The sequence below is a fragment of the Lepidochelys kempii genome, chromosome 1, assembly GCF_965140285.1.
Source record: "Lepidochelys kempii isolate rLepKem1 chromosome 1, rLepKem1.hap1, whole genome shotgun sequence".
In the NCBI taxonomy this organism is placed as follows: Eukaryota; Metazoa; Chordata; order Testudines; family Cheloniidae; genus Lepidochelys; species Lepidochelys kempii.
In genome coordinates this window covers 242,046,025-242,066,246 of record NC_136380.1, presented here as the reverse complement: position 1 = coordinate 242,066,246, position 20,222 = coordinate 242,046,025, and the positions used below count along the sequence as shown (strand labels likewise).

At 43.4% G+C, this 20,222-nt stretch overlaps 2 protein-coding genes across 5 annotated transcripts in view; one reads left to right on the top strand and one right to left on the bottom strand.

The window, feature by feature from the left end:
• The window catches only part of DCP1B (decapping mRNA 1B), a 63,951-nt gene that overhangs the window by 32,377 nt on the left and 11,352 nt on the right, over positions 1-20,222 (bottom strand). The gene's annotated exons all lie outside the window — the stretch shown is intronic.
• The window catches only part of CACNA1C (calcium voltage-gated channel subunit alpha1 C), a 704,641-nt gene continuing 691,123 nt past the window's right edge, over positions 6,705-20,222 (top strand). The window contains exon 1 of the mRNA XM_078849824.1: positions 6,705-6,858. Within this exon, the coding sequence (XP_078705950.1) occupies positions 6,720-6,858 (139 nt within the window). The 5' untranslated portion in view covers positions 6,705-6,719. The remainder of the gene's footprint in view (positions 6,859-20,222) is intronic.

The following is a 20,222-nucleotide window of genomic DNA, read 5'->3' as shown; positions in this document are numbered from 1 at the left end:
TGAGGAAGCTGGCATGTACTTATCCAGGTGAAAAAAAAGTTTTGAAATGATTCTGTATCATAAGTTTCTGGAATGTTCAGCATAAAAATAACTGATTAGAAAAGAATCCTGGCAACAGTCACTCAACATTCACCCATCAGCAAAACTAAAAATAAGTTTGAACAAACCTATGATCAGTTAACCATTTCATCATCTCCAGTTCCCTCAAAAACCAAGGCCTTTACAATGTAGTTGTAGCCATGCTGGTCCCTGAAAAAGAGCTCTGTGTTGCTCATAAGTTACTCTCTCTCACCAACAGAAGTTGGTCCAATCAAAGATATGACCTCACCCACCTTGTCTCTCTAAGGAATTTACAGTAATTGCTCTTCTGGAACAGGGCTATAAGTAAATTTTTGTTTTTTTATCAAATTGACTCCCAAAATTCATGGGTTTTGACACAAACAAGAATTTGGATTTTATCAATTTTAACCTGTATTTTGCAAATGCAGGAATGCCCTCGATCTGGCTCTGCCCTTGCAGTGCCCCTGCCAAAAGGCACAGTGCGCCTCCACAGAAGTCAACTGCCACTCGGCACCTGCTGCTATGCTGAGCAGTAGCAAGACAGGCAGGGAGCCACATCCTGGCAGCCAAGTGGGGCTCCCTGCACATCTCGTCCCCTTATCACCCGACTCCCTGTGCAGTAGGGGAATGAGACAAGTAGGGACATAGGCAATAACTCTGGACTGTTTTCTCTGCCAGACAGAGCCTCCTCCTGACTCCGGCCCTTCAGAATGGCTCCAAGTGCTTCCCTTGCACAGTAGGCAAGTGAGACACGGAGGGAGCTGTGCCCTGGTAGCCAAGACTGCATGATTTCTGCAGCAACACGCCTCCAGGGAATGGAAGGCTGCCGCCTTCCCCATGAATACTGGACTGCCTTCTGCCCCCCAGCCCCGTAGCCTTCATGTTTGGTTTTTATCAATCATCCTTTAAAAAAAAAAAAGTTTTTTCAATACTGATTAAATTCCTGGGAAATTTTAAATGAAATAAAACCCCAAAACGCAGGGCCTTAGCTACATGAGAAACAACTATTTTTCTGGAATCTTCATCTTGATAAAGAAAAGTAACTTTAAAGCCTATCAATATTAACCCCCCATGAAATATAACATTTTATATAAAGTCTGTATTCCCATAAAAGCTGTCCCTCTCTCAACTATTTTGTTGTTGTCAGTCACTAACAGTCAATCATAAATAAAATACCAGCTTCTTGCTAAGCCCACATTTAAAGATCACCTGTAAATTGGGGGTGGAGGGGGATTGTACCCTTTTGTTTTCTCTATGATGTATAGCTGAGGCAAAGAAGGCCTGAGAAGTTGTTTTGTTTTGTTTTGTCTCCTTTTGCTTTTTATGATATAAATTCAGGTCAGATCTGTCATTTTCCTGGAAAACTCTCTGGAGAACTCAAGAATTAACATGTTTGTGACACCACAACTATCAAGGAAGTAAAACCCGATTAACTGAGCAGGAAAGTGATTTTTATTAAGACTAAAACTCTCTGCTTTTGCAAACACTACTGTAACTCAAACAACTAACAAGCAGCTGGGAAAAAAGCTCTCTATTAAAGATTGAAGAATTCTCTCCTTCAATTAAAAGGCTGATAAAACTCCCAATCCACTTTCAACATAAACAGGGATAGGAAGACTTGATATTTTCATTATTTCAAAGGTGAAAAAACAAGCAGGGAAAATATTTTATTGAAGGAAAATAAAATCATTTTCAGAGTTATCTTTACACAATACAAAAGACATGTGGGAAGATTCTGCCTCCTTCCTGTCCCCTCCCCCCTGATCTTCTGAGTCTCAACTACAAGACTGTCCTTCCTCTCATAATATTCCGTCAGTAGAGGGCTTCAAAGGTAATCTGCATGATTCCTCAAAGATCTGGAATGCAATTGTCTCCATCAACTTCTTAGGGCACACTATCAAAACAAAAGATGGGAGGCAAGGCCCTCATCTACAACAAATGATCTGACTGTAGAGTAGAAATCTATCACCATAAAAATCTGGGCAGTAAAATAGTCAATAGGTACCACAGACTCTGGGAGGCAAACAGGGGGCTTAAAGTCACTTTTTCCTCCTCATCCTGAGCTACAGGCACAGCACATAATCTGGCCCCTGGGTTCTATTCCCTGCTGTGCCATAATTCACTATTACTATCTCAGTTACAAAATCTGTAAAATGGGGAGTGATATTTGAATTCTAAGGTAGGAGTAGGAGGCCTTGCTCAATTAAAAGCGCTATAAAGTGCAGATGATTATTAACACCAGCCAGTGGAAGAGATGAAACTAGAACACATGGTCTTTTTCTGGCTCTCAGCCCACCTTATCACAGTGGTAAAAGTAGACAAACAGAAAGAGGAACTCATTGCAGTAGCAGTCAAGGAAGAGGGTAAGCATGCAGGAGCATTGCTCCCCCAAACTGGGCAGATGAGAGGGAGCGCTCATGTTGCTTTTAGAGAGAAGGAATGAGAGCAGCACTTCCCCGTCCCCCTAGCGCCTTCATTATTTCCACTCTACCTTTCCCTAAGCTAAAGAAATGGCAGCTGCTCCTACAATGTCTCCCCAAAAGCCTCTATCAAGATCTGTTGTAGCACTTTTCAGAGGTTTATAACACAGCCAAATCTGGGTGTATATTTCTGGGGCCCTCAAAAAGCACCTCTTCGATCCTGCTACCCTCTTGCTAAGTGTTAAGTTCCTGCTCCAAACTCCAGAGGTGCTAGAGATCTTCAAAGAAACAAAAATAATTTAACATTTGTAAAACTACCTATTTTCCCCAACCTCATTCTCAGAAATAGATGAACCATTTTTGCTGAAATTAAACAAAACAAACAAGCAAACAAAACGAGCCTGAGGTTGTGAGGAAGCATGGAAGCTTTCAGCCCAAATGGTTAAAAGTTCGGAAAAATTATAAGCATTTGAAAAGAAAGGCTTATAATGGAAAGTGTTAAGCAACCGTAACTATAGATGCTGCTTCCAGCTCTGCCTATAATGATCAATTTTAGCTTATTTCTGAGCTGAATGCTTCTAGACCTTAGTTAATGGAAATGCATTTGTAGTTCTGGGCTTAAAGGGACACCATCAAGCACAAAAATCCAACTTTTCTCAAACTTGTACCTATTGTTATGAGTAACGTGTAAAGATTACTGTAACTTTTTCCCCTGTATTTTTTCAATTTGTTTACTCTCTGTATTTGACACTTTGTGCATGGTCAATTTCATTGTTTCTTCAGTTTCCTGTGTTTGGATGGATCTTTCATTTACTAACTGCAGTAAGAAAAACATTTTAAAAAATAGGAAGATATCATTATAAAGCCATAAAAATTGGCTGGAGACTCATAAGCTGATGTAGTATCTGAAACTACTTTAAACTCTTTTTGCAATTGTGCAATTTCAGGTTGGCAGTGTCCCTTTAAGTCAATTTTCACTTTAGCTTTGCAGTTCATCTTTACATCACACCCTTTGACTGTGCTTTTATCAATTTGTCTTGGCCTTTTAAAATTTTGTAATACATGAAAAAATAAATTTTCTACTGAATCCTCTGCAGCCCTCTCTTCTGCCATACTTCACTATTATTTATCTCCAATAATGCAGACATCTGCACACAGACAGAGTTTCCAGAGGAAAATGAGAAATATGATTTTAGCAGGCAAAATTTCTTGGGCACAAAAAGCGGGCATGCCTCCCTCAGGAAAAAAAAAAAAAGAGTAAACAGGATTTGGTTTATTCTAGTCATAGATAAGTTCACACTGTGTTTACAAGAAAAGCTTTGACATCTTGTTGCAGCTTCATCCCCTTTTCACATACGTATGGCTAATACATTTTCAAATGCTGGAAAATCTACAGGGTATTAAAATTCCCCCTTTCTATAATGCCTGAATTTTAGGTAAGAGTGATTATACTTTGAATGATGTTGTGTTTTCCCTTTGTTAATTGATTAGGGTTTTTTTGGTTTTAGGGTATTTATATATCCTATTTTATCAATTTTGGTTTAACTGTGTTTTAAATTAAGGTTCAGATTACTGTAAAACGGGCAGATTGATTGACTTTTCAAATAAGATAATTGTTGAGTGGAGTAGTCTGTATGGCTACTCACTATGCCTTTAGTTTTGGAATCAAGTTTTTCACCAATGTAATTTAAAAAAGAAATATGCAGCAAATTCTCTGTTTCAAACCTTCAGTTTAACAGGTTAGTTCAGCAGAACATATAGGCTCATCAATTTCCTGTTGGTGTAATAGCCAGACACTTTTTAAATGCTGAAGGAAGGCAGGAAGGCAACCCAGTTGAAAATGGGATTTTTGACCCCCGAAAATATAATAGAGTTGTGTGTTAAATAAGAACTTGGATCTGCAAATCAGGAGGTTCATATTTCACAAAATCTGCAGAGGCATGGAAAAACAGGTTCTCCCAGAAAACAAATGTGCCTTTTCAATTATATTGGGAAAACAAACATGCTTTTTCACTGCAAACAATTTCTTGGGAAAGAAACACTTCAACATCCTTCATCTTCCTTTCTCTCATCCACCCCCACCTCCTGGTGTTATACTTCCATCAACTCTGCACAAACTGGAAATTTCCTCAAAGATAGTTTCAGGTTAACTAATTTGATTTCTCAAGAATCTCCATGTGTGGCTGTCTCTTGATCAAGAACTATTACTTCCTACATTTGGTTTTCTACTTTGCCTCCTATAATCTTGCACTTAGACCTTTCAGCTCTCTCAAGCAAGGAAACAAAACTGGCTGAACCACTGACAACGTAATGTCTGCTGAACCTATTTTAAGGAAATCATATGCTGATTACAAACTTGAACCCCAACTTCTGAAAGGCATGAATTCAAAATACAAAAATGCCTCAACTCTTGGCCTATAGGAACTTAAATCCCAGCACCGCATCTTTCAGTGACAAGAATCTCTTCTAGGGCATTATGGAAGCTTTTTATTTTCTGTGTGATGAGATGTACAAAATGTTCATGTGATAGAAACCAAAAAAGAGAGGAGACAACCAAAGAGAGAGAGAGAGAGAAAAGAACCTAATTAAAACATTACATAACACCTCGACCTACTCACGTGAAACTACAAGCCCTGATGGCTTTGTATGTTCTAAATTTTCATTTTACCCCCAAGTCCCTCCCCCGCACATTGAAAGATGTTGTGTTGAGATATAAGTTATTGTGTAGAGTATATGCAGACAACACAGCCTGTTAAGCAAAGAATGTGAACACTGACTTTCTGCAAAGTTTGACACAGGGGCAAATGAATTGCCATAGCATGTCCACCTAATTCAATATCTTGTCTCAAACAGTGAAAACTACCAGATGTTTCAGAAAAAGATTCAAGAAATTCTACAACAGACCATTATGGATGAGCTTAAAAATAGAGGAAGTTCATTCCTAACCCTTGGCAGTTTGTGGTTGACTTCTGGCCTGAAGCACGAGGCTTACATCCTTTACAAATTTCTACCCTGGCTAATGGCTCTGGTTGTTATTCATATAAAAATAACCCCAGTATCACTGAAACACAAGCTCAGAAAGGCATAGGAGAGCATACATATGTAAAATAATTACAAGAATGGGTGGAGAGAGGATTTCTTATCATAATTTTAAGCAATATATCAGCAAACAACAGCTGTAGATTTTAGAACAGGAATGAACATTTCTAGGATGGCAATATCCTGGCTAGAAGGAAGTTAACCAGATGTAATGTTTTAGGATTACTTTCATTTGCCGATTAACACAAACTCTGAATTGCAGAGAAATTATAATAATATAAACCATGCCAGTCATTAATAGTATTTATAATCCTAGACCGGGATGATTGAGCCCCAACACTAAGTTACTGTTTTTCAGGTTTTTAAAAACACATTTGCAAACTTTATAGAATGACACTGGAACAGTTGAACTGAATTTTATTATAGAACACATTCCTTGTGCTTTACAGGGTATGCCATCCTGTACTTGGGTTTCATGTTTTTAATGGAAAATATGGTTTAATGTTGATTTTCAGTGTTTGCTCTGACAAAGGCAGATTTGTTGAGCATCAAGCATCTTATATTACATCAACTACACACATGAATTATTCTGTATATGCATCATATGGTACACTCTCTTCCCTATTTATCTTGTTTTGAGAAATGGTTACAACTATAAGTTTCTATGTAAAAAAACAAAGCTCACATTCCAGGAGAAGTTTTCTGGCTATGTCAGGCCTGAGGTCCACTCACCCCTAGACAAAACCTATCTTTCTTCAAACACAAGAAGATATCAGACAAGTTAGTGGTGATTTACAAAAACCAGAGATCACCATGACTCAGTGAGGTGATGAGCTGACAGGCGGATGGAGCCCATTATCTTCACTTCTCAATCCAAGTTTTCCTGTAAAACCATTGGGGGAAGTGAGGGCTTTAACCAAGCATCAGGCACACAGGACAAGAAAAGGATTAGGAGTAAAGAGCTAGGGAAGAAAAGATAGTGCAAGAGACGTTGCTCAAGTTTCAAATAGCTGGACAATAGTTTCTGTAGTTTTGGTCACAAGAGCTTTTGCAAGACAGGGGTTTAACATCTGGGCAAGTTTTGTGGCTATTAGGTTTAAATGATACTCAAGTAGGAAACCACTGACTATCAGGAATCTACTTTTGCTATATACAGAATATTTAGATTCAGCTGTGCAAAGCTACCTTTGGAAATATAAAATGTTTCAAGCCTTTGTTCGGCAAGCCACTTCAGCATATCACCCACTACCCAGTCTTCTGCCTGGTGAACCTGAGGTGAGGTATAAGGGCAAGTTGGTGCACGAAACTCAGCTTAACTGCTTCTACATCCAACCTGGAGGTAAGACCCCATTATACTGTGATGTAAGTAATGATATCCTGAAATCTATTGTGATGTATTCCATTCCTATTGAAACAGACCAGTCAATTTTGTATCTGAAAGAGCTTCGATGAACAAAGCATTCTAATAACCGTTGGTAATATATTTTGAAATTGTGTGTGTATAAATGCACTGCCACAGGATACAGTGTGCTCTGGAAATTCTCAGATCTCTACAGCTAAGTAGAGAAGCACTTCACTGGGTAATGTACTGACTTTTAAGCATCTAATTAATTCCAGTCCCCATTTCCATCTAGAAAAGGAAGAGACAGGATTTTAGCAAAAATATTTGATTCCAGAGTATAAAATGTAGTCACAGGCAAAGTGTGGGCATGGGCTTGGGTGGGAGTAGATGGGAAGAATGGGGTTTCATTTTAGAGTAAAGAATATGTAAACAACATTTGAAGACAAAATATTAAATGTGTTTTTTTTTAAAAAGGGGCTGGTAAGACTGATTTCTAAAGGGGAATTAATTGTCTGAGATTCTTGTTTTCTGCTGGCCAATTTCCAAAAGTACTACTTACATATTCACTGTCCTGAAAACAACACAGACTGCTTTCCATTTTATCCTATATGAGGAGGTAAGAGAGGAGGGAAAAGTGTCACATGAAAAGTTACCCTCTTTAAAAAAAATCCATTCCATCTTTAACTATTGTGCTTTTCTGCATCATATGCCTATCTTATCTTGAAAAGATGTCCGGAATTCCCATTGTTGGCAGTACACTCAGCAGTAAATGTTCAGTGCGGCTAGCATATTGCCTATGTACTGACATCCATAAATGGGAAACTAAGGCTGTGTTCAGCAGAAATACACTGAATTATTCCTCTTTCCACCTCATTAAGAATCTCACCCACATCTTCAGAGTGCTCTAAATATGCCTTTATTCTCCTTCATGCACTTTCTGCAACAGTCTTCCTGGCTAAACAGGGATACAATCCCACAGAATACAAAATCACCATCAGCCACTGAAAGTCTACATAGCATTGCTATCTTTAGCTTCAGTCTGTTTCTTCTCACATGACATACAATTTCACTGACTTTCAAATCAAGTCCATTATTCCACATAGTTGAAAATTCACGTTAGCAGAGAGGCATTTCTTTTTCTTGTGGATTACCATCTTTATCAGGCAATAGGGATACTTGAAAATGACAGCTTTACCCACTATAGGTAAGGTTGCAAAACTGTTACCATAACAAATCCATTTTCACATCTACAGGACTTCATAAAATGTTCACCTTTTCAGTTGAAGATTTTCATGCTCAGATCAGACTGTGCAGAAAGGTTTTTTTTTAAAAGAGTTTGAACAAAATCCCTGTAATTGTGTTGAATCATGGGGGAAAATATTTTTCCCCGTTGTAATTTTTTAACCTGTTTTCAAACAGGGCTACAAGAATTGGCATATATACAGCCCTCATTGAGCATACACTTTGATTTAAGGGAACCATTAACAACAAAAATAAAGTTACAACCAATTGGAAAAATCACTTCTGAAAACACTGAGTAAAGCATAAAGAAAAGGAGTATCTCTGGCACCTTACAGACTAACAAATTTATTTGAGCATAAGCTTTCACTGAATGCATCCGATGAAGTGAGCTGTAGCTCACGAAAGCTTATGCTCAAATAAATTTGTTAGTCTCTAAGGTGCCGCAAGTACTCCTTTTTCTTTTTGCGAATACAGACTAACACGGCTGCTACTCTGAAACCTGAGTAAAGCATGTGTGTGCTGCTGCTCTTTGTTCTGTTTTTTAAAGATTCATCTCCTTTGTGATTTAGATCCTACAATTCTGAAATTACATTTCCTACCCACATTAATTAAAAGCAAAATCCAAAATACTTTAAAACAGTGTTTAACAGAACAGGTCTGTTCAATGCCCTCTATGAGGAAGGGGGAAAATATGACCAACTATGAATGTTTTCCCACTCCGCTTTTTCCTTATTTACTCATTAAATTATCGTTACTGATGTATATACCACATGCTTATTTTCCTGGCAGTGAATGATCCTGTTCTCTTCGGACCTGACATTTCACAGTGGGATTCTACTCCCACTGAAATCAGTTACATTTTTGCTATAGACTTCAAAGAGAGAGGGATTGTGTCTTACATTCATATTCTATATAATGCAACCTGACTGAGACAGTAGGTAGTGAGCTATTCCTATTTCCTAATAAAGGCCTGATCCTGCATATTTGTCTTGAGGAGCTTGCACAGCAATGCATCTGTTCACAATTAATCGCCAGACAGAGTCCTACAGTTCCAACTAGCCATAAAACTCCTGGTATAACAATTACAGGTAAGCATTTGGGATTTTTGCTATCTTTAAAAAAATAAATAGGGGTGAGTTTCACAGAACTCTAATAAAATATAACTTAATTACCCCCCACCCATTTCTATCCTTACTTATTCTCCCATTTGATCTTACTCAAGTGGTTTTTTTCCTGTCTCTTACACTTGATTCATCCATTAAGGGGAGTAGAATACAAGAGGGGAATGAGGATGGGGGAATAGAGCATTAATAGCGATTGCTTTTTTTAGCCAATTTAGGGAATCAAATTCTGATCGAGAGAGAGACTTTAACCTAATCCTTACCTGCTTTTAACAGTGCAATCTTATTATTACCAAACTATTTTCTTCCCATTTAATTTATTTTCCCTTTTTAACAAAAAATAAAAAGAAGAAAATGTCTATGCTTAGTAATCATAGCATTTAAATGGTCTTAGATAAGCTGTGAAGTGAAGGAAGGAGGGTCAATACCTTGAAGTGAAGGAGGGGGTCAATATCTGCCTCTGCTGCTGTTCTTGTTTAGTGGGAGGCAAGATTATCATTGGCGTACAAGCTGTGATTGCTGTATTTTAAGAATGGAAAACAAGCATTTTTTAAAAAAAGACAGTATATTGTAGAATGAAGAAAAAATTGCAGATCCTCTAGATAGGTGGAATTTGAAACTGTTTTTGTAGCAAAGACGTCTCTCTCGGACACAGCTTAGGTTCAACCGCAAACATTTGTATTCTGGAACAAACTATTGTGGAGTGACTTTACAAACACATTATCTATCTTGAGTTAACTGGGAATCAATCGACATTAAAAAGTCCACTCGTGTGGGCAAGCCCTCTGTGTTCAGTGACCTGAACTGACATAGTTTCACCATTCTCACTTTAGAACAATATTATTGCATACACACAAAATATTTATGAATATTTTAAAAGGGGTTTGCAGCCATAAAGGTGTCTTCTTTGATGGAACTACACAGACACAGCACATTGGGTCAGAATACTTTTAAAATCCAAACTATCCCCACAACAAATTGTCTTCCTTTTAAGTTACAGGGATACAAAGAAAATGTTGCTTCTGTGCCTAAAAAACAGATTTTTTAAAAATTAGAAGTTTTCTGATTGAACATGGACCCATTTTTCATTTAAACAAACTACAAATTCAAAATGTGAGATTTGATGTGTAATGTAGTTATATCAAAAATCCACACCCGTCCCTACTAGTTAAATGTATACTTCAGAAAGGCTTATTTAGTCCAGTAGCATAACCAGGAGAACTTTCCCAGGACCGACAACTGTGCTGATACTCCTCTCCACTTTAACACTGATACTTCTACAAAAGGAATTCAGCCTCAATAGGTCAAGGGCAGAAGGTCTAAAAATGTCAATTTCATAGAATCATAGAATATCAGGGTTGGAAGGGACCTCAGGAGGTCATCTAGTCCAATCCCCTGCTCAAAGCAGGACCGATCCCCAATTAAATCTCTCTCACAATGAAAACAATTGAGTAAATTATTGTTAACCAGAATTCCATTAAATTAAAAAGGTGCACTGAAATGAACTCCATTCTAGCAGACTCTAAAATGAGTTCTCCCAACAGAGATGGGTTCTAGCTTAAGGTCATCCAGGCACAAGCATAGTAAAATCCAATTTAACAAGAAGTATAATCTTGTCCAAAGACCCTGCAATCACTTGCCCACTGAGTATGGCCTTTGAGAAAGCTCCCTTCCTGAGGCAAAGAATGAAGACTAAAAAAGTAAAGACATTTTAGGTTACTTCTTTGGACATCTGCCAAAACATCAACTGAGTGTAAATCTGCAAAATTTGAGGACAGGCAGGACAAGAAGTTCCTCAGTTCTGAGTTGAACTACCTGTAATTGCAAATGAAATTTAGTTGCAAGAGATATTTACTGTACTGTTTAAAAGATGATCTGTCAGGGTCTGTAAAGCCAATTATTTATATTATAGTTGCACCTAGGAATCCTAATTAGGGTCAGTGCCTAAGTTCCCTGTAAGCTCTGCGGCAGCCTATTTAGTGTTGCACAGATACACAGGGAACCTGCCCAGGGACCTGCCACAGCCAGGGGGAGGGGAGCCCCTCCCCCGACCTAGCCCGGCCCCCACCCTGCCGCGGCTCAGGGAGGGGCGTTCCGAACACAAGCCCGGCCCGCACCTGCTGTGGTGCCCCTCCCCTGGCCCCAATTCTGCCACAGCCCGGGGCACCCAGATCTGCTACAGCTGGGGCACCCCTACCCGGCCCAAACCCAGCCCTGGCCCTGTCATGGAGCCCCTCCCCGAGCCTGAACCTGCTGCAGGAGGGGCTCCTATCCTGTGGCCCCAGCCCCGGAGTTGCTGTGGCAGGGAGAGGTGCCTCTCCCCCTCCAGCCCAGGTGCTGCTGTGGGGAGAGAGAGCTGGAGGGAGTCCTCTCTCCCTACTGTAGCCCCAGAGCACCCTCCTGCACCCCAAACCCCTCATCCCTGGCCCCATCCCAGAGCCCACACCCCCAGCTGGAACCCTCATCCCCTGCACCCAACCCTGAGCCCCTCATCCCCGACTCCACCCCAGAGACTGCACCCCAACCCTCTGCCCCAGCACTGAACCCCCCATCCCTGGCCCCGCCCCAGAGCCTGCACCCCAATCCTGAGCCCCCTCCCACACTCCAAACCTCTCATACATCACCTCCATATTGGTGCACATAACAAAATTCATTCCGCACGTGGGTGGGAAAAAATAGAGGGAAACACTGGTCAGTGACCCACCATATTAAACATAATTCGTGCTAGCAGAGTTTGGGTCTTTCTCCCTTTCTATTGGCTGTACCACGTTTATGAGTCTGCCACTGCCCCAGATCTAAGGAGATCTGCAGTACACACTCATGCTTGCAGATCTATAAGTCCCAGGTTCAGTCCCTACAGATGACACAACCAAGACAATAGTTACATATTCACTGAAGAAACAAAGAAAACTGTCCACATCCCAGGAAGCTGACAGCCTAGGTTACAGGATGGACACAAGCGATATGAGGCAGAGAAACAGAATTTAGGATACTGGGAGGATGAGGTAACAACAGAACAAAGCTTAGCCTGAAAACAGGAGTCTCAGCTTAACACTTACCTAAATGAAGCCAGTGATTAAGTCCCAATGCTAAAATGACCATTCATTCAGGAAAGCTAAGAAGTTTTGAAATTTAAGGATGATGAAAGATGAGAAAGACATCACAAGAGCTGCTAAGATCACTACTAAATTGTCAGTTCAGGTACAGTGACCAAATAAACCTTTTGAAATCCACCTATCAAAAAAAAAAAAACCACAAAAAAAACCCAACAAAGAAAGATTACTCACATTGTCGTAACTGTTATTCTTCGAGATGTGTTGTTCATGTCCACTCCAATCAGGTGTGTGCGCGCGTGCATGTGCATGGTAGCCGGAAGATTTTCCCGATAACCGCATCTGTCGGGTCGGTCCAGGCGCCCCCTGGAGTCGCGCATTCATGGCGCTCAATATAGAGTCCTACAGACCCACCCCTGCCTCAGTTCCTTCTTGCCTGCTACTTCGACAGAGGGGAAGGAGGGTGGGTATTGGAATGGACATGAATAACACATCTCGAAGAACAACAGTTTGAGTAACCGTTTTTTCTTCTTCGAGTGCTTGTTCATGTTGATTCCAATCACAAGCCCAAGTATAGGTGGTAGGATCAGAGTCTTCCACTGATTGGAGCACTGCTCATCTGAAGGCCGCATCGTGTCTGGCCTGCTGGGTAATCGCTTAGTGCGAAGCGGAAGTATGGATGGAGGACCACATCGCTGCCCTGAAGATTTCCTGAGTGGGAACCTGGGCCAGGAACGCTGTTGATGAAGCCTGCGTCCTGGTGGAGTGTGTAGTGATTGGAGGTGCAGGAACACCTGCCAGGTTGTAGCACTCATGGATACAGGACGCTACCCATGACGAGATGTGTTGGGATGACACAGGCTGACCTTTCATTCTGTCCGCCACTGACATGAATAACTGGACCCATTTTCTGAACGGTTTTGTTCTCTTGATGTAAAAGGTTAGCGCCTGTGGACATCCAGAGAGTGGAGCCTCTGCCCACTGCTGCTGGAATGTGGCTTAGGGTAGAACACCTGGAGAAAAATGTCCTGGTTGATGTGAAACTGCAACACAACCTTCAGGAGGAAAGCAGGATGAGGCCTGAGCTGAATGTTGTCCTTATAGAACACGGTGTAGGGAGGCTCTGATGGTAGGGCCCTGAGCTCAAGACACCTTCCTGGCCGAGGTTATCGCTACCAGGAATGCCACCTTGTAAGAGAGGTAGAGCAGGGAGCATGTCGCTAATGGTTCAAAGGGGATGGTCCCATGAGCCTAGAAAGGACAAGGTTGAGGTCCCAGGCAGAGATAGGCTGACGGACGTTAGGGTATAGCCTGTCGAGCCCTTTTAAAAACCGGCTGACCATAGGGATAAGAAGCACAGAGCGGCCCTCTGTGCCCAGATGGAAGGCTGATATGGCGGCTAAGTGCACTCTTATTGATGACAACGAGAGCTCCTCCTGCTTCAGATGAAGGAAGCAGTACAGAATAAACGGCACTGAGGCTAGCATCAGTGACAAATGGCACTGTGCCAACCACATTGAAAATCTCTCCCACTTGGCAAGGTATGTGGCTCTCGTAGAGGGTTTTCTGCTGCCAAGGAGGACCTCTCTAACATGATCTGAACAGCAAAGCTCCAACGAGTTCAACCATGGAGCTTCAACGCCATCAGGTGAAGCGACTTGAGGTTCGGATGTTGAAGACGACTGCGATCTTGTGTCAGAAGATCCAGGAAGAACGACAGGGTGATTGGGGCTTCCATGGACATGTCTAGGAGAGATGTGTACCAGCACTGATGGGACCAGGCTGGTGCTATCAATATGACCTGAGCTCGTTCTTGCCGGATCTTGAGGAGTACCTTGTGAATGAGTGATATGGGCAGAAAGGCGTATAGGAGACAACCTCTCCAATGTAGGAGGAACGCATCCGCTTTGGAGCCCAGGCTGTGATTTTGGAAGGAGCAGAACTGCTGGCACTTCCTGTTGTGTCGCGTGGTGAATAGGTCTATCTGGGGAAGTCCCACCTCTGGAAGATTGAAACTGAGACATCCGGGCAAAGGGACCACTCGTGGCTGTGAAACAACCTGCGGAGGTGGTCCGCCAGCTTGTTCTGTACCCCAGGGAGATACAACGCTTGCAGGTGTATTGAATGTTCAAGTCCCACACCATGAGGGCTTCCTGGCACAGGGGAGAGGAAAGTACATCCCTCTGTTTGTTGATATAGAACACTGCTGTTGTATTGTCTGTCATGACTGATACACATTTGTCCCATTAAGTATGGCCGGAAGGTCTGGCATGGTAGGCACACCGCTCTGAGCTCTCTGACATGGGTGTGGAGACCAAGTCCACCTGAGACCAGAGCCTTGAGTCCTGCGGTCTCCCAGATATGCTCCCCAGCCCAAGTCTGATGCGTCCGTCACTGGCGAAATAGACGGCTGTGGAGTGGTGAAGGGGACCCCTGAGCATACCTCCTGGGTGTCAAGTCACCACAGGAGGGAGTCGAGCACCAGGCGAGGCAGGGTCACGATCCTGGTCCAAGCTGTCCCAGGCTGGGTGATACACGGACATGAGCCACGGCTGAAGAGGTCGAAGCCTGAGTCTGACATACTGTACCACAAAGGTACAGGCAGCCATGTGTCTGAGAAGATTCAGGCAGTTTCCTGCTGTGGTGGTGGGAAACTGTCTGAGACCTCGAATGATATTGGTTAGGGCCTGAAACCTTGCTTCTGGCAGGTATGCCCCGGCTTCAGTCAAGTCCAGTACTGCCCCTATAAACTCTATCCTCTGGACCGGGGACAGAGTCAATTTTGCTTCATTTAGAAGGAGACCCAGGTTGTCGAAGGTGAATCTGACCTGAGCTTCCACTTGGGTCCTGGAGCAGCCCCGATCAGCCAGTCGTCGAGGTACGGAAACACCTGTACCTGGTGCCTGCGCAAGAACGCGGCAACGACTGCATGCATTTGGTAAAGACTCAAGGTGCTGCTGGCAGGCTGAACGGAAGGACGGTAAATTGGTAGTGGGTACTGGTGACTACAAACCTGAGGTACTTCCTGTGGGGCTGAGTGATTGCTATATGAAAATATGTGTCCTTCAAGTCGTGGGCGGCATAGTAGTCTGCTGGATCCAGTGAGGGGATGATGGAGGCCAAGGAGACCATGCAGAACCTGAGTTTCTTCACAAACTTGTTGAGTTCTCACAGGTCCAAGATAGGCCTGAGGTCGCTTTTGGCTTTCGGCATTAGGAAATACCGGGAATAAAAGCCCTCATCCCAGTGCTCCTGAGGAACCTCCTCCACTGCCCCTAGAGACAAGAGCTACTGCACCTCCTCAATAAGGAGCTGCTCATGAGAAGGGTCCCTGAAGAGGGAGGGTGGAAGAGCACAGAATTGGATGGAGTATCCCCTCTCTACTGTGAGGTGCACCCAGTGGTCCAAAGTGATACGGGACCATACACAGTAGAAAGGGGACAGTCGGGAGGAAAAGGTAAGGCGAGGTAGATCCAGTTTTTTTGTTCTGGTGCGCCGTCCTCGACCACAGCTTCAAAAGGCCAGTTTGGGGCCGGAAGGTGGTTTGGGTTGGCCAGAGCCCTGGCCTGAGGATGGGTGTTGTCTTTTCCTGCTCCTCCTCAGAGAACCGTCCTGGCAGGTTCTGCTGACAGAACCTCTGAGGACGTTGTGGCCTAAAGTGTTTTCACTGTGTGGCAGGAGTGTGTAGGCCCAAAGACCTGAGGGTGGCTCGTGAGTCTTTCAGGCTATGCAGCCTCTTGTCTGTCTTATCAGAGAAAAAAAAAAAAAAGAGTCACACCCTCAAATGGGAAGTCCTGAATGGTCTGTTGGACCTCATAAGGGAGCCCCGAGACTTGGAGTCAGAAGCCCCTTTTCATGGCCACCCCAGTAACCATGACCCTAGAGGCGGCATCAGCACCGTCCAAAGCAGCCTGGAGGGAAGCCTGAGAGATGAGCTTTCCCTCCTCCACCAAGGCCAAGAATTTGGGTCAGAAGTCTGAAGGGAGGAGCTCTGCAAATTTGGCCATTGCCGCACAGGTATTATAAGAGCACCTGCTGATGATGGCCTGCTGGTTCGAAATATGGAGCTGAAGACCCCCTGTAGAGTAGACCTTTCTCCCAACAAGGTCGAGTCGTTTAGCCTCCCTGTTTCTAGGGTAGGGCCCCTGGAAACTCTGCGACTCACGCTGATTAGCAGCCTCCATGACAAGAGAGTCGGGAGGTGGGTGGGAGTACAAATGTTCGTACTCCTTGGAGGGTATGAAATAACGCCTCTCGTTGTGCTTGGCAGTGGGTGGCAAGGAACCTGGGGTCTGCCACAGGGCTTGGTGGTATCCACAATAGTCTTAATGAGTGGTAGGGCAACACGAGAAGGTCCTGAGGGGGCGAGGATATCCACCATGGGATCAGCCTCCTCGATCACCACCTCAGCCTTAATGCCCAGACCCTGAGCCCTTTGCAGCAACTGTTGTAGCACCCTGCTGCCCTCAAGCACCAGGGCTATGGCTGTGCCTGCCAATGCCTCATCCGGAGACGACTAGGAGGAAGCCCCTATAAACAGCAGATGCTCCCTGTCATCAACTCCAAAGGGGCCCTGAGACTCTCAGTGGAATGTCAGCACTGGGGCTGTCAACGCTGAACTTGGCGTTGGTATGGGCACTGATGGTACCACCGGTGGAGCCAGTGCCGAACCAGCTGCCTGAGCCAATGAAGGTGGTGGGGCCGTTGTCTGTGCCGCTGTGGGTGCCGAAGTCATCATCGATGCCAAAAACGCTGTTGGCGCTGGCGCAGCAGGTGATGCTGAGGTTGCTGTCGCCACCGAGGTTGAAAGAGTCGCCGTGGCTGAGGCTGGTGCAAGTGGTTATGCCACAGCCAATGGCACTGGCATGTGGGCAAGCGCCGAGGTGAGCTGCATGGTTGACAGCGGGACAAATGTGACTGAGGCCACCGAAGACGCTGAGGAGTAGTGCCCTTGGATCCCTCCCTGGCTTTGGTGAAAGGCCCAGGGGGTCTAGAATAGCCACTGTGGTGGCCATAGCTGGGGCTCTCGCGAGTCTCGCCTTGACCTTGATCGTTGGCTCCTCCAATATACAGCGGTAGGACTCAGACTCTGACTCCGAGGTCTCCGAAACCGAAGACCACGGAAGAGCCGAGCTTCGGTGCCTCAAGCGTCGAGAGCTTGGGGAGCGACTAGGCCCTCTGTCTGAGTGGGCCAGTGCCGAAGGACATGGCGTGAGGGAATGCCTGGACATCACTGCTGGTTTCCCTCCTGACTGCACCTGGGGGTGGGTGGGATCGCCAGTGCCGGAGGTTCCTCCCTCCTAGGGTGCAAGAATGGCACTGTAAGGTGCAGCAGATCCCGAGCAACTTCGAAAGTTACCAGTGAATGTGGGGGGCTCCGACTCAACTGCCTCGTCTGGGCAGGAGTCGACGAGGCCCTAATGGAGGATTCCGAGCTGTGGCTTGCCTGGGGTCTCGCTTCTTAAGATTTAGCCAGAGGTGACTGACTGTCTGGCTTCTTTTTCTTCTGAGGCACCGACAAGTGAGACCAGCGCCTGCTCTCTGCTGGGCCTCAGGAGGTATCATGCTAAGAGTCCCGGGATGAGTCCTTTCTCGGCACCGAACTTGATGACGACGCCAGGGCGCTCCGCGTAGACGAGGAAGTGTTAGGAACTGGGTCCAAATGGGGACGTAGAGCTGCCTCCATGAGGATCATTTTAAGCCGCTGCTCCCTTTCTAGGGCAGAACTCGCAGCAGATCTTACAGCGATCCTTTTGGTGACCCTCCCATAGGCACCGTAAATACGAGGAGTGTGGATTGCTCTTTGGCACGCACTCTGTGCAGACTACACAGTTTTTAAACCCTGGGGACCATGGCAGACCATGGCTCCAGGGAGCTGAAAGGGGGGGTAAAGACCCCAAACAACTCTGATCACTAAATACTGACTAGTAACTACTAACTACTAAGATAAACTAACTATATACAAACAACTGGAGTTGAACACGCTTGCTAAAGCAAAAGCTACAGGAAGTTTCAGCCTACCATCACTGATGGTAAGAAGGAAATGAGGGGATGGCAGGTTGGCAGGGCTCTATGTTGAGCACCATGAAGGCGTGACTCCAGGGGGCGCCCGGACTGACCTGACGGATGTGGCTATTTTGCTGTTACAAAAGCAAAGGGAGTTTTTGAAACAATTGCAGCAAGTGTACACAATTTCAACAATGTTGAAAATACTGATTGTGGCATCCCAATCCCTGTGTCATGAGGTATCGAGACAGAGAAACTTCTACTGGCAGTATTCATAATGACTGGATTTGTTGAGCTTCTACCTCCACTCCTGGCATCTAAATTAACAGCCCTAGTTCCAACCTGGCTTTAATAGACACAGACAAACTTTTCAGAGAAACAGTGGATTAGTGCAAATGTTCATTGCCTTGGCACCCAAAGGCCGCCTGAAGAGCCTTAGGATTGGATTGTAGGTGTTTGCATCAATGCTTTTAGGCACTATCTCAACTTCATGTTACAAAGGCAAAACAAAAGGATACAAAACAATATGAAAACTGCCAAACTACAATAAGAAAGAAACATTTTAATTATACTGTAAATCTTCATAAACTTTAGCATCATTGAATATAATTTTTGAAAACTTTTTCTATTGTTATTGTATATTGGCTACAAGTACAGTCCTTCTAAAGGATAAATATAATGCAACAAGTACGTTAGACTTATCCAGCACAGTAATACAATCTCTTGCTGCTGAGTGCATTCATTTCAGATTACATGATACACTGAGCTACAGATATTCATCTGCATTGAAATCAAACTGGTTTTCAGTGATCATTCAATAGAATGCTGCAATTTGACAGGATTTATTCAGTCTCTCAATCATACTGTTCGCTTTCAGCTATTTCTGAAATTTACACTTAGAATAAACTTTTACAAATATCAACTGCTAGTTTTCTTATAAAGAAAAGCAATCATACTGCTGAACTGTTAAATGTAGAGGAAAATGTATGATTTAAATCATATATAACAGGAAGATAAATACAGCAAATAATTAAAGACTAAGACAATTTAATGAAAGGCTAGAATAAAGGTAATTTACTTAAAGTATCCACTAATTTTGCTCCCAGCCCTCAGTGGGCAAGTAGCTATTATTGCATGTCCCTCTACCAAGCAGATGGAGACAGGAAATAAATAAAAAAAATTATAATACTAATCCCTAAAAAGGAGCTAGTTCTGATTGAAAATTCCAGTTCATAGGGGACACCCCAAAACCTCAACTTAGTGAAAATACTAGAAACAAAAAAATATGTGATGAAAAAGATCTACAGTACTGCTTGAGCTGGAAATCCATAGTAATGTTGTGAGGATGAGTTAACTAGTGAAAAAATATTTTTAAGATTGCTACAATCAATATATTTTTAAAAAACAAAGTATCTAAAACAGATAAGGAAGAAAAGGACCAGAGTTCCTCACACTTTAGTCAAGCAATCTCAGGGTAGACTCTGGACCTAAAGAAGAGTAGGAATAGTCAAATTAGCAAGTAAATTGCATTTCTCCTATGCTCTGTAAGTTAGTTCAGTCAACTGGTCACTTCAAAGGCAAGACATATGATGAGAGGACTGAGATACATTGACCCATCAGACCTAGGCAAGCAACACCACCTGTCAAGAAGGCATTTCCAGATTACTGCCACAACAATGAGATGTTTACAAAAAGGTGAAGAGATGTTCAGGTCATATCTCTGCAGAACTCCAGAGAAGAGGCACACACCTTTTTCTGCCCTAACAGAGTGGGCTTCAACTCCTAGAAAGGAACCTTATTGGTCACATGGGCCTCTGACAGATGAGAAAGGCTTTTAAGTTTTATTACCTCTCTCCATAGACAAATAAATGGTCTGACTACTGATTTCCCATACTCTTTTAAGTAGACCCAAAAGGCCTCTCACATCTACAATACGAGG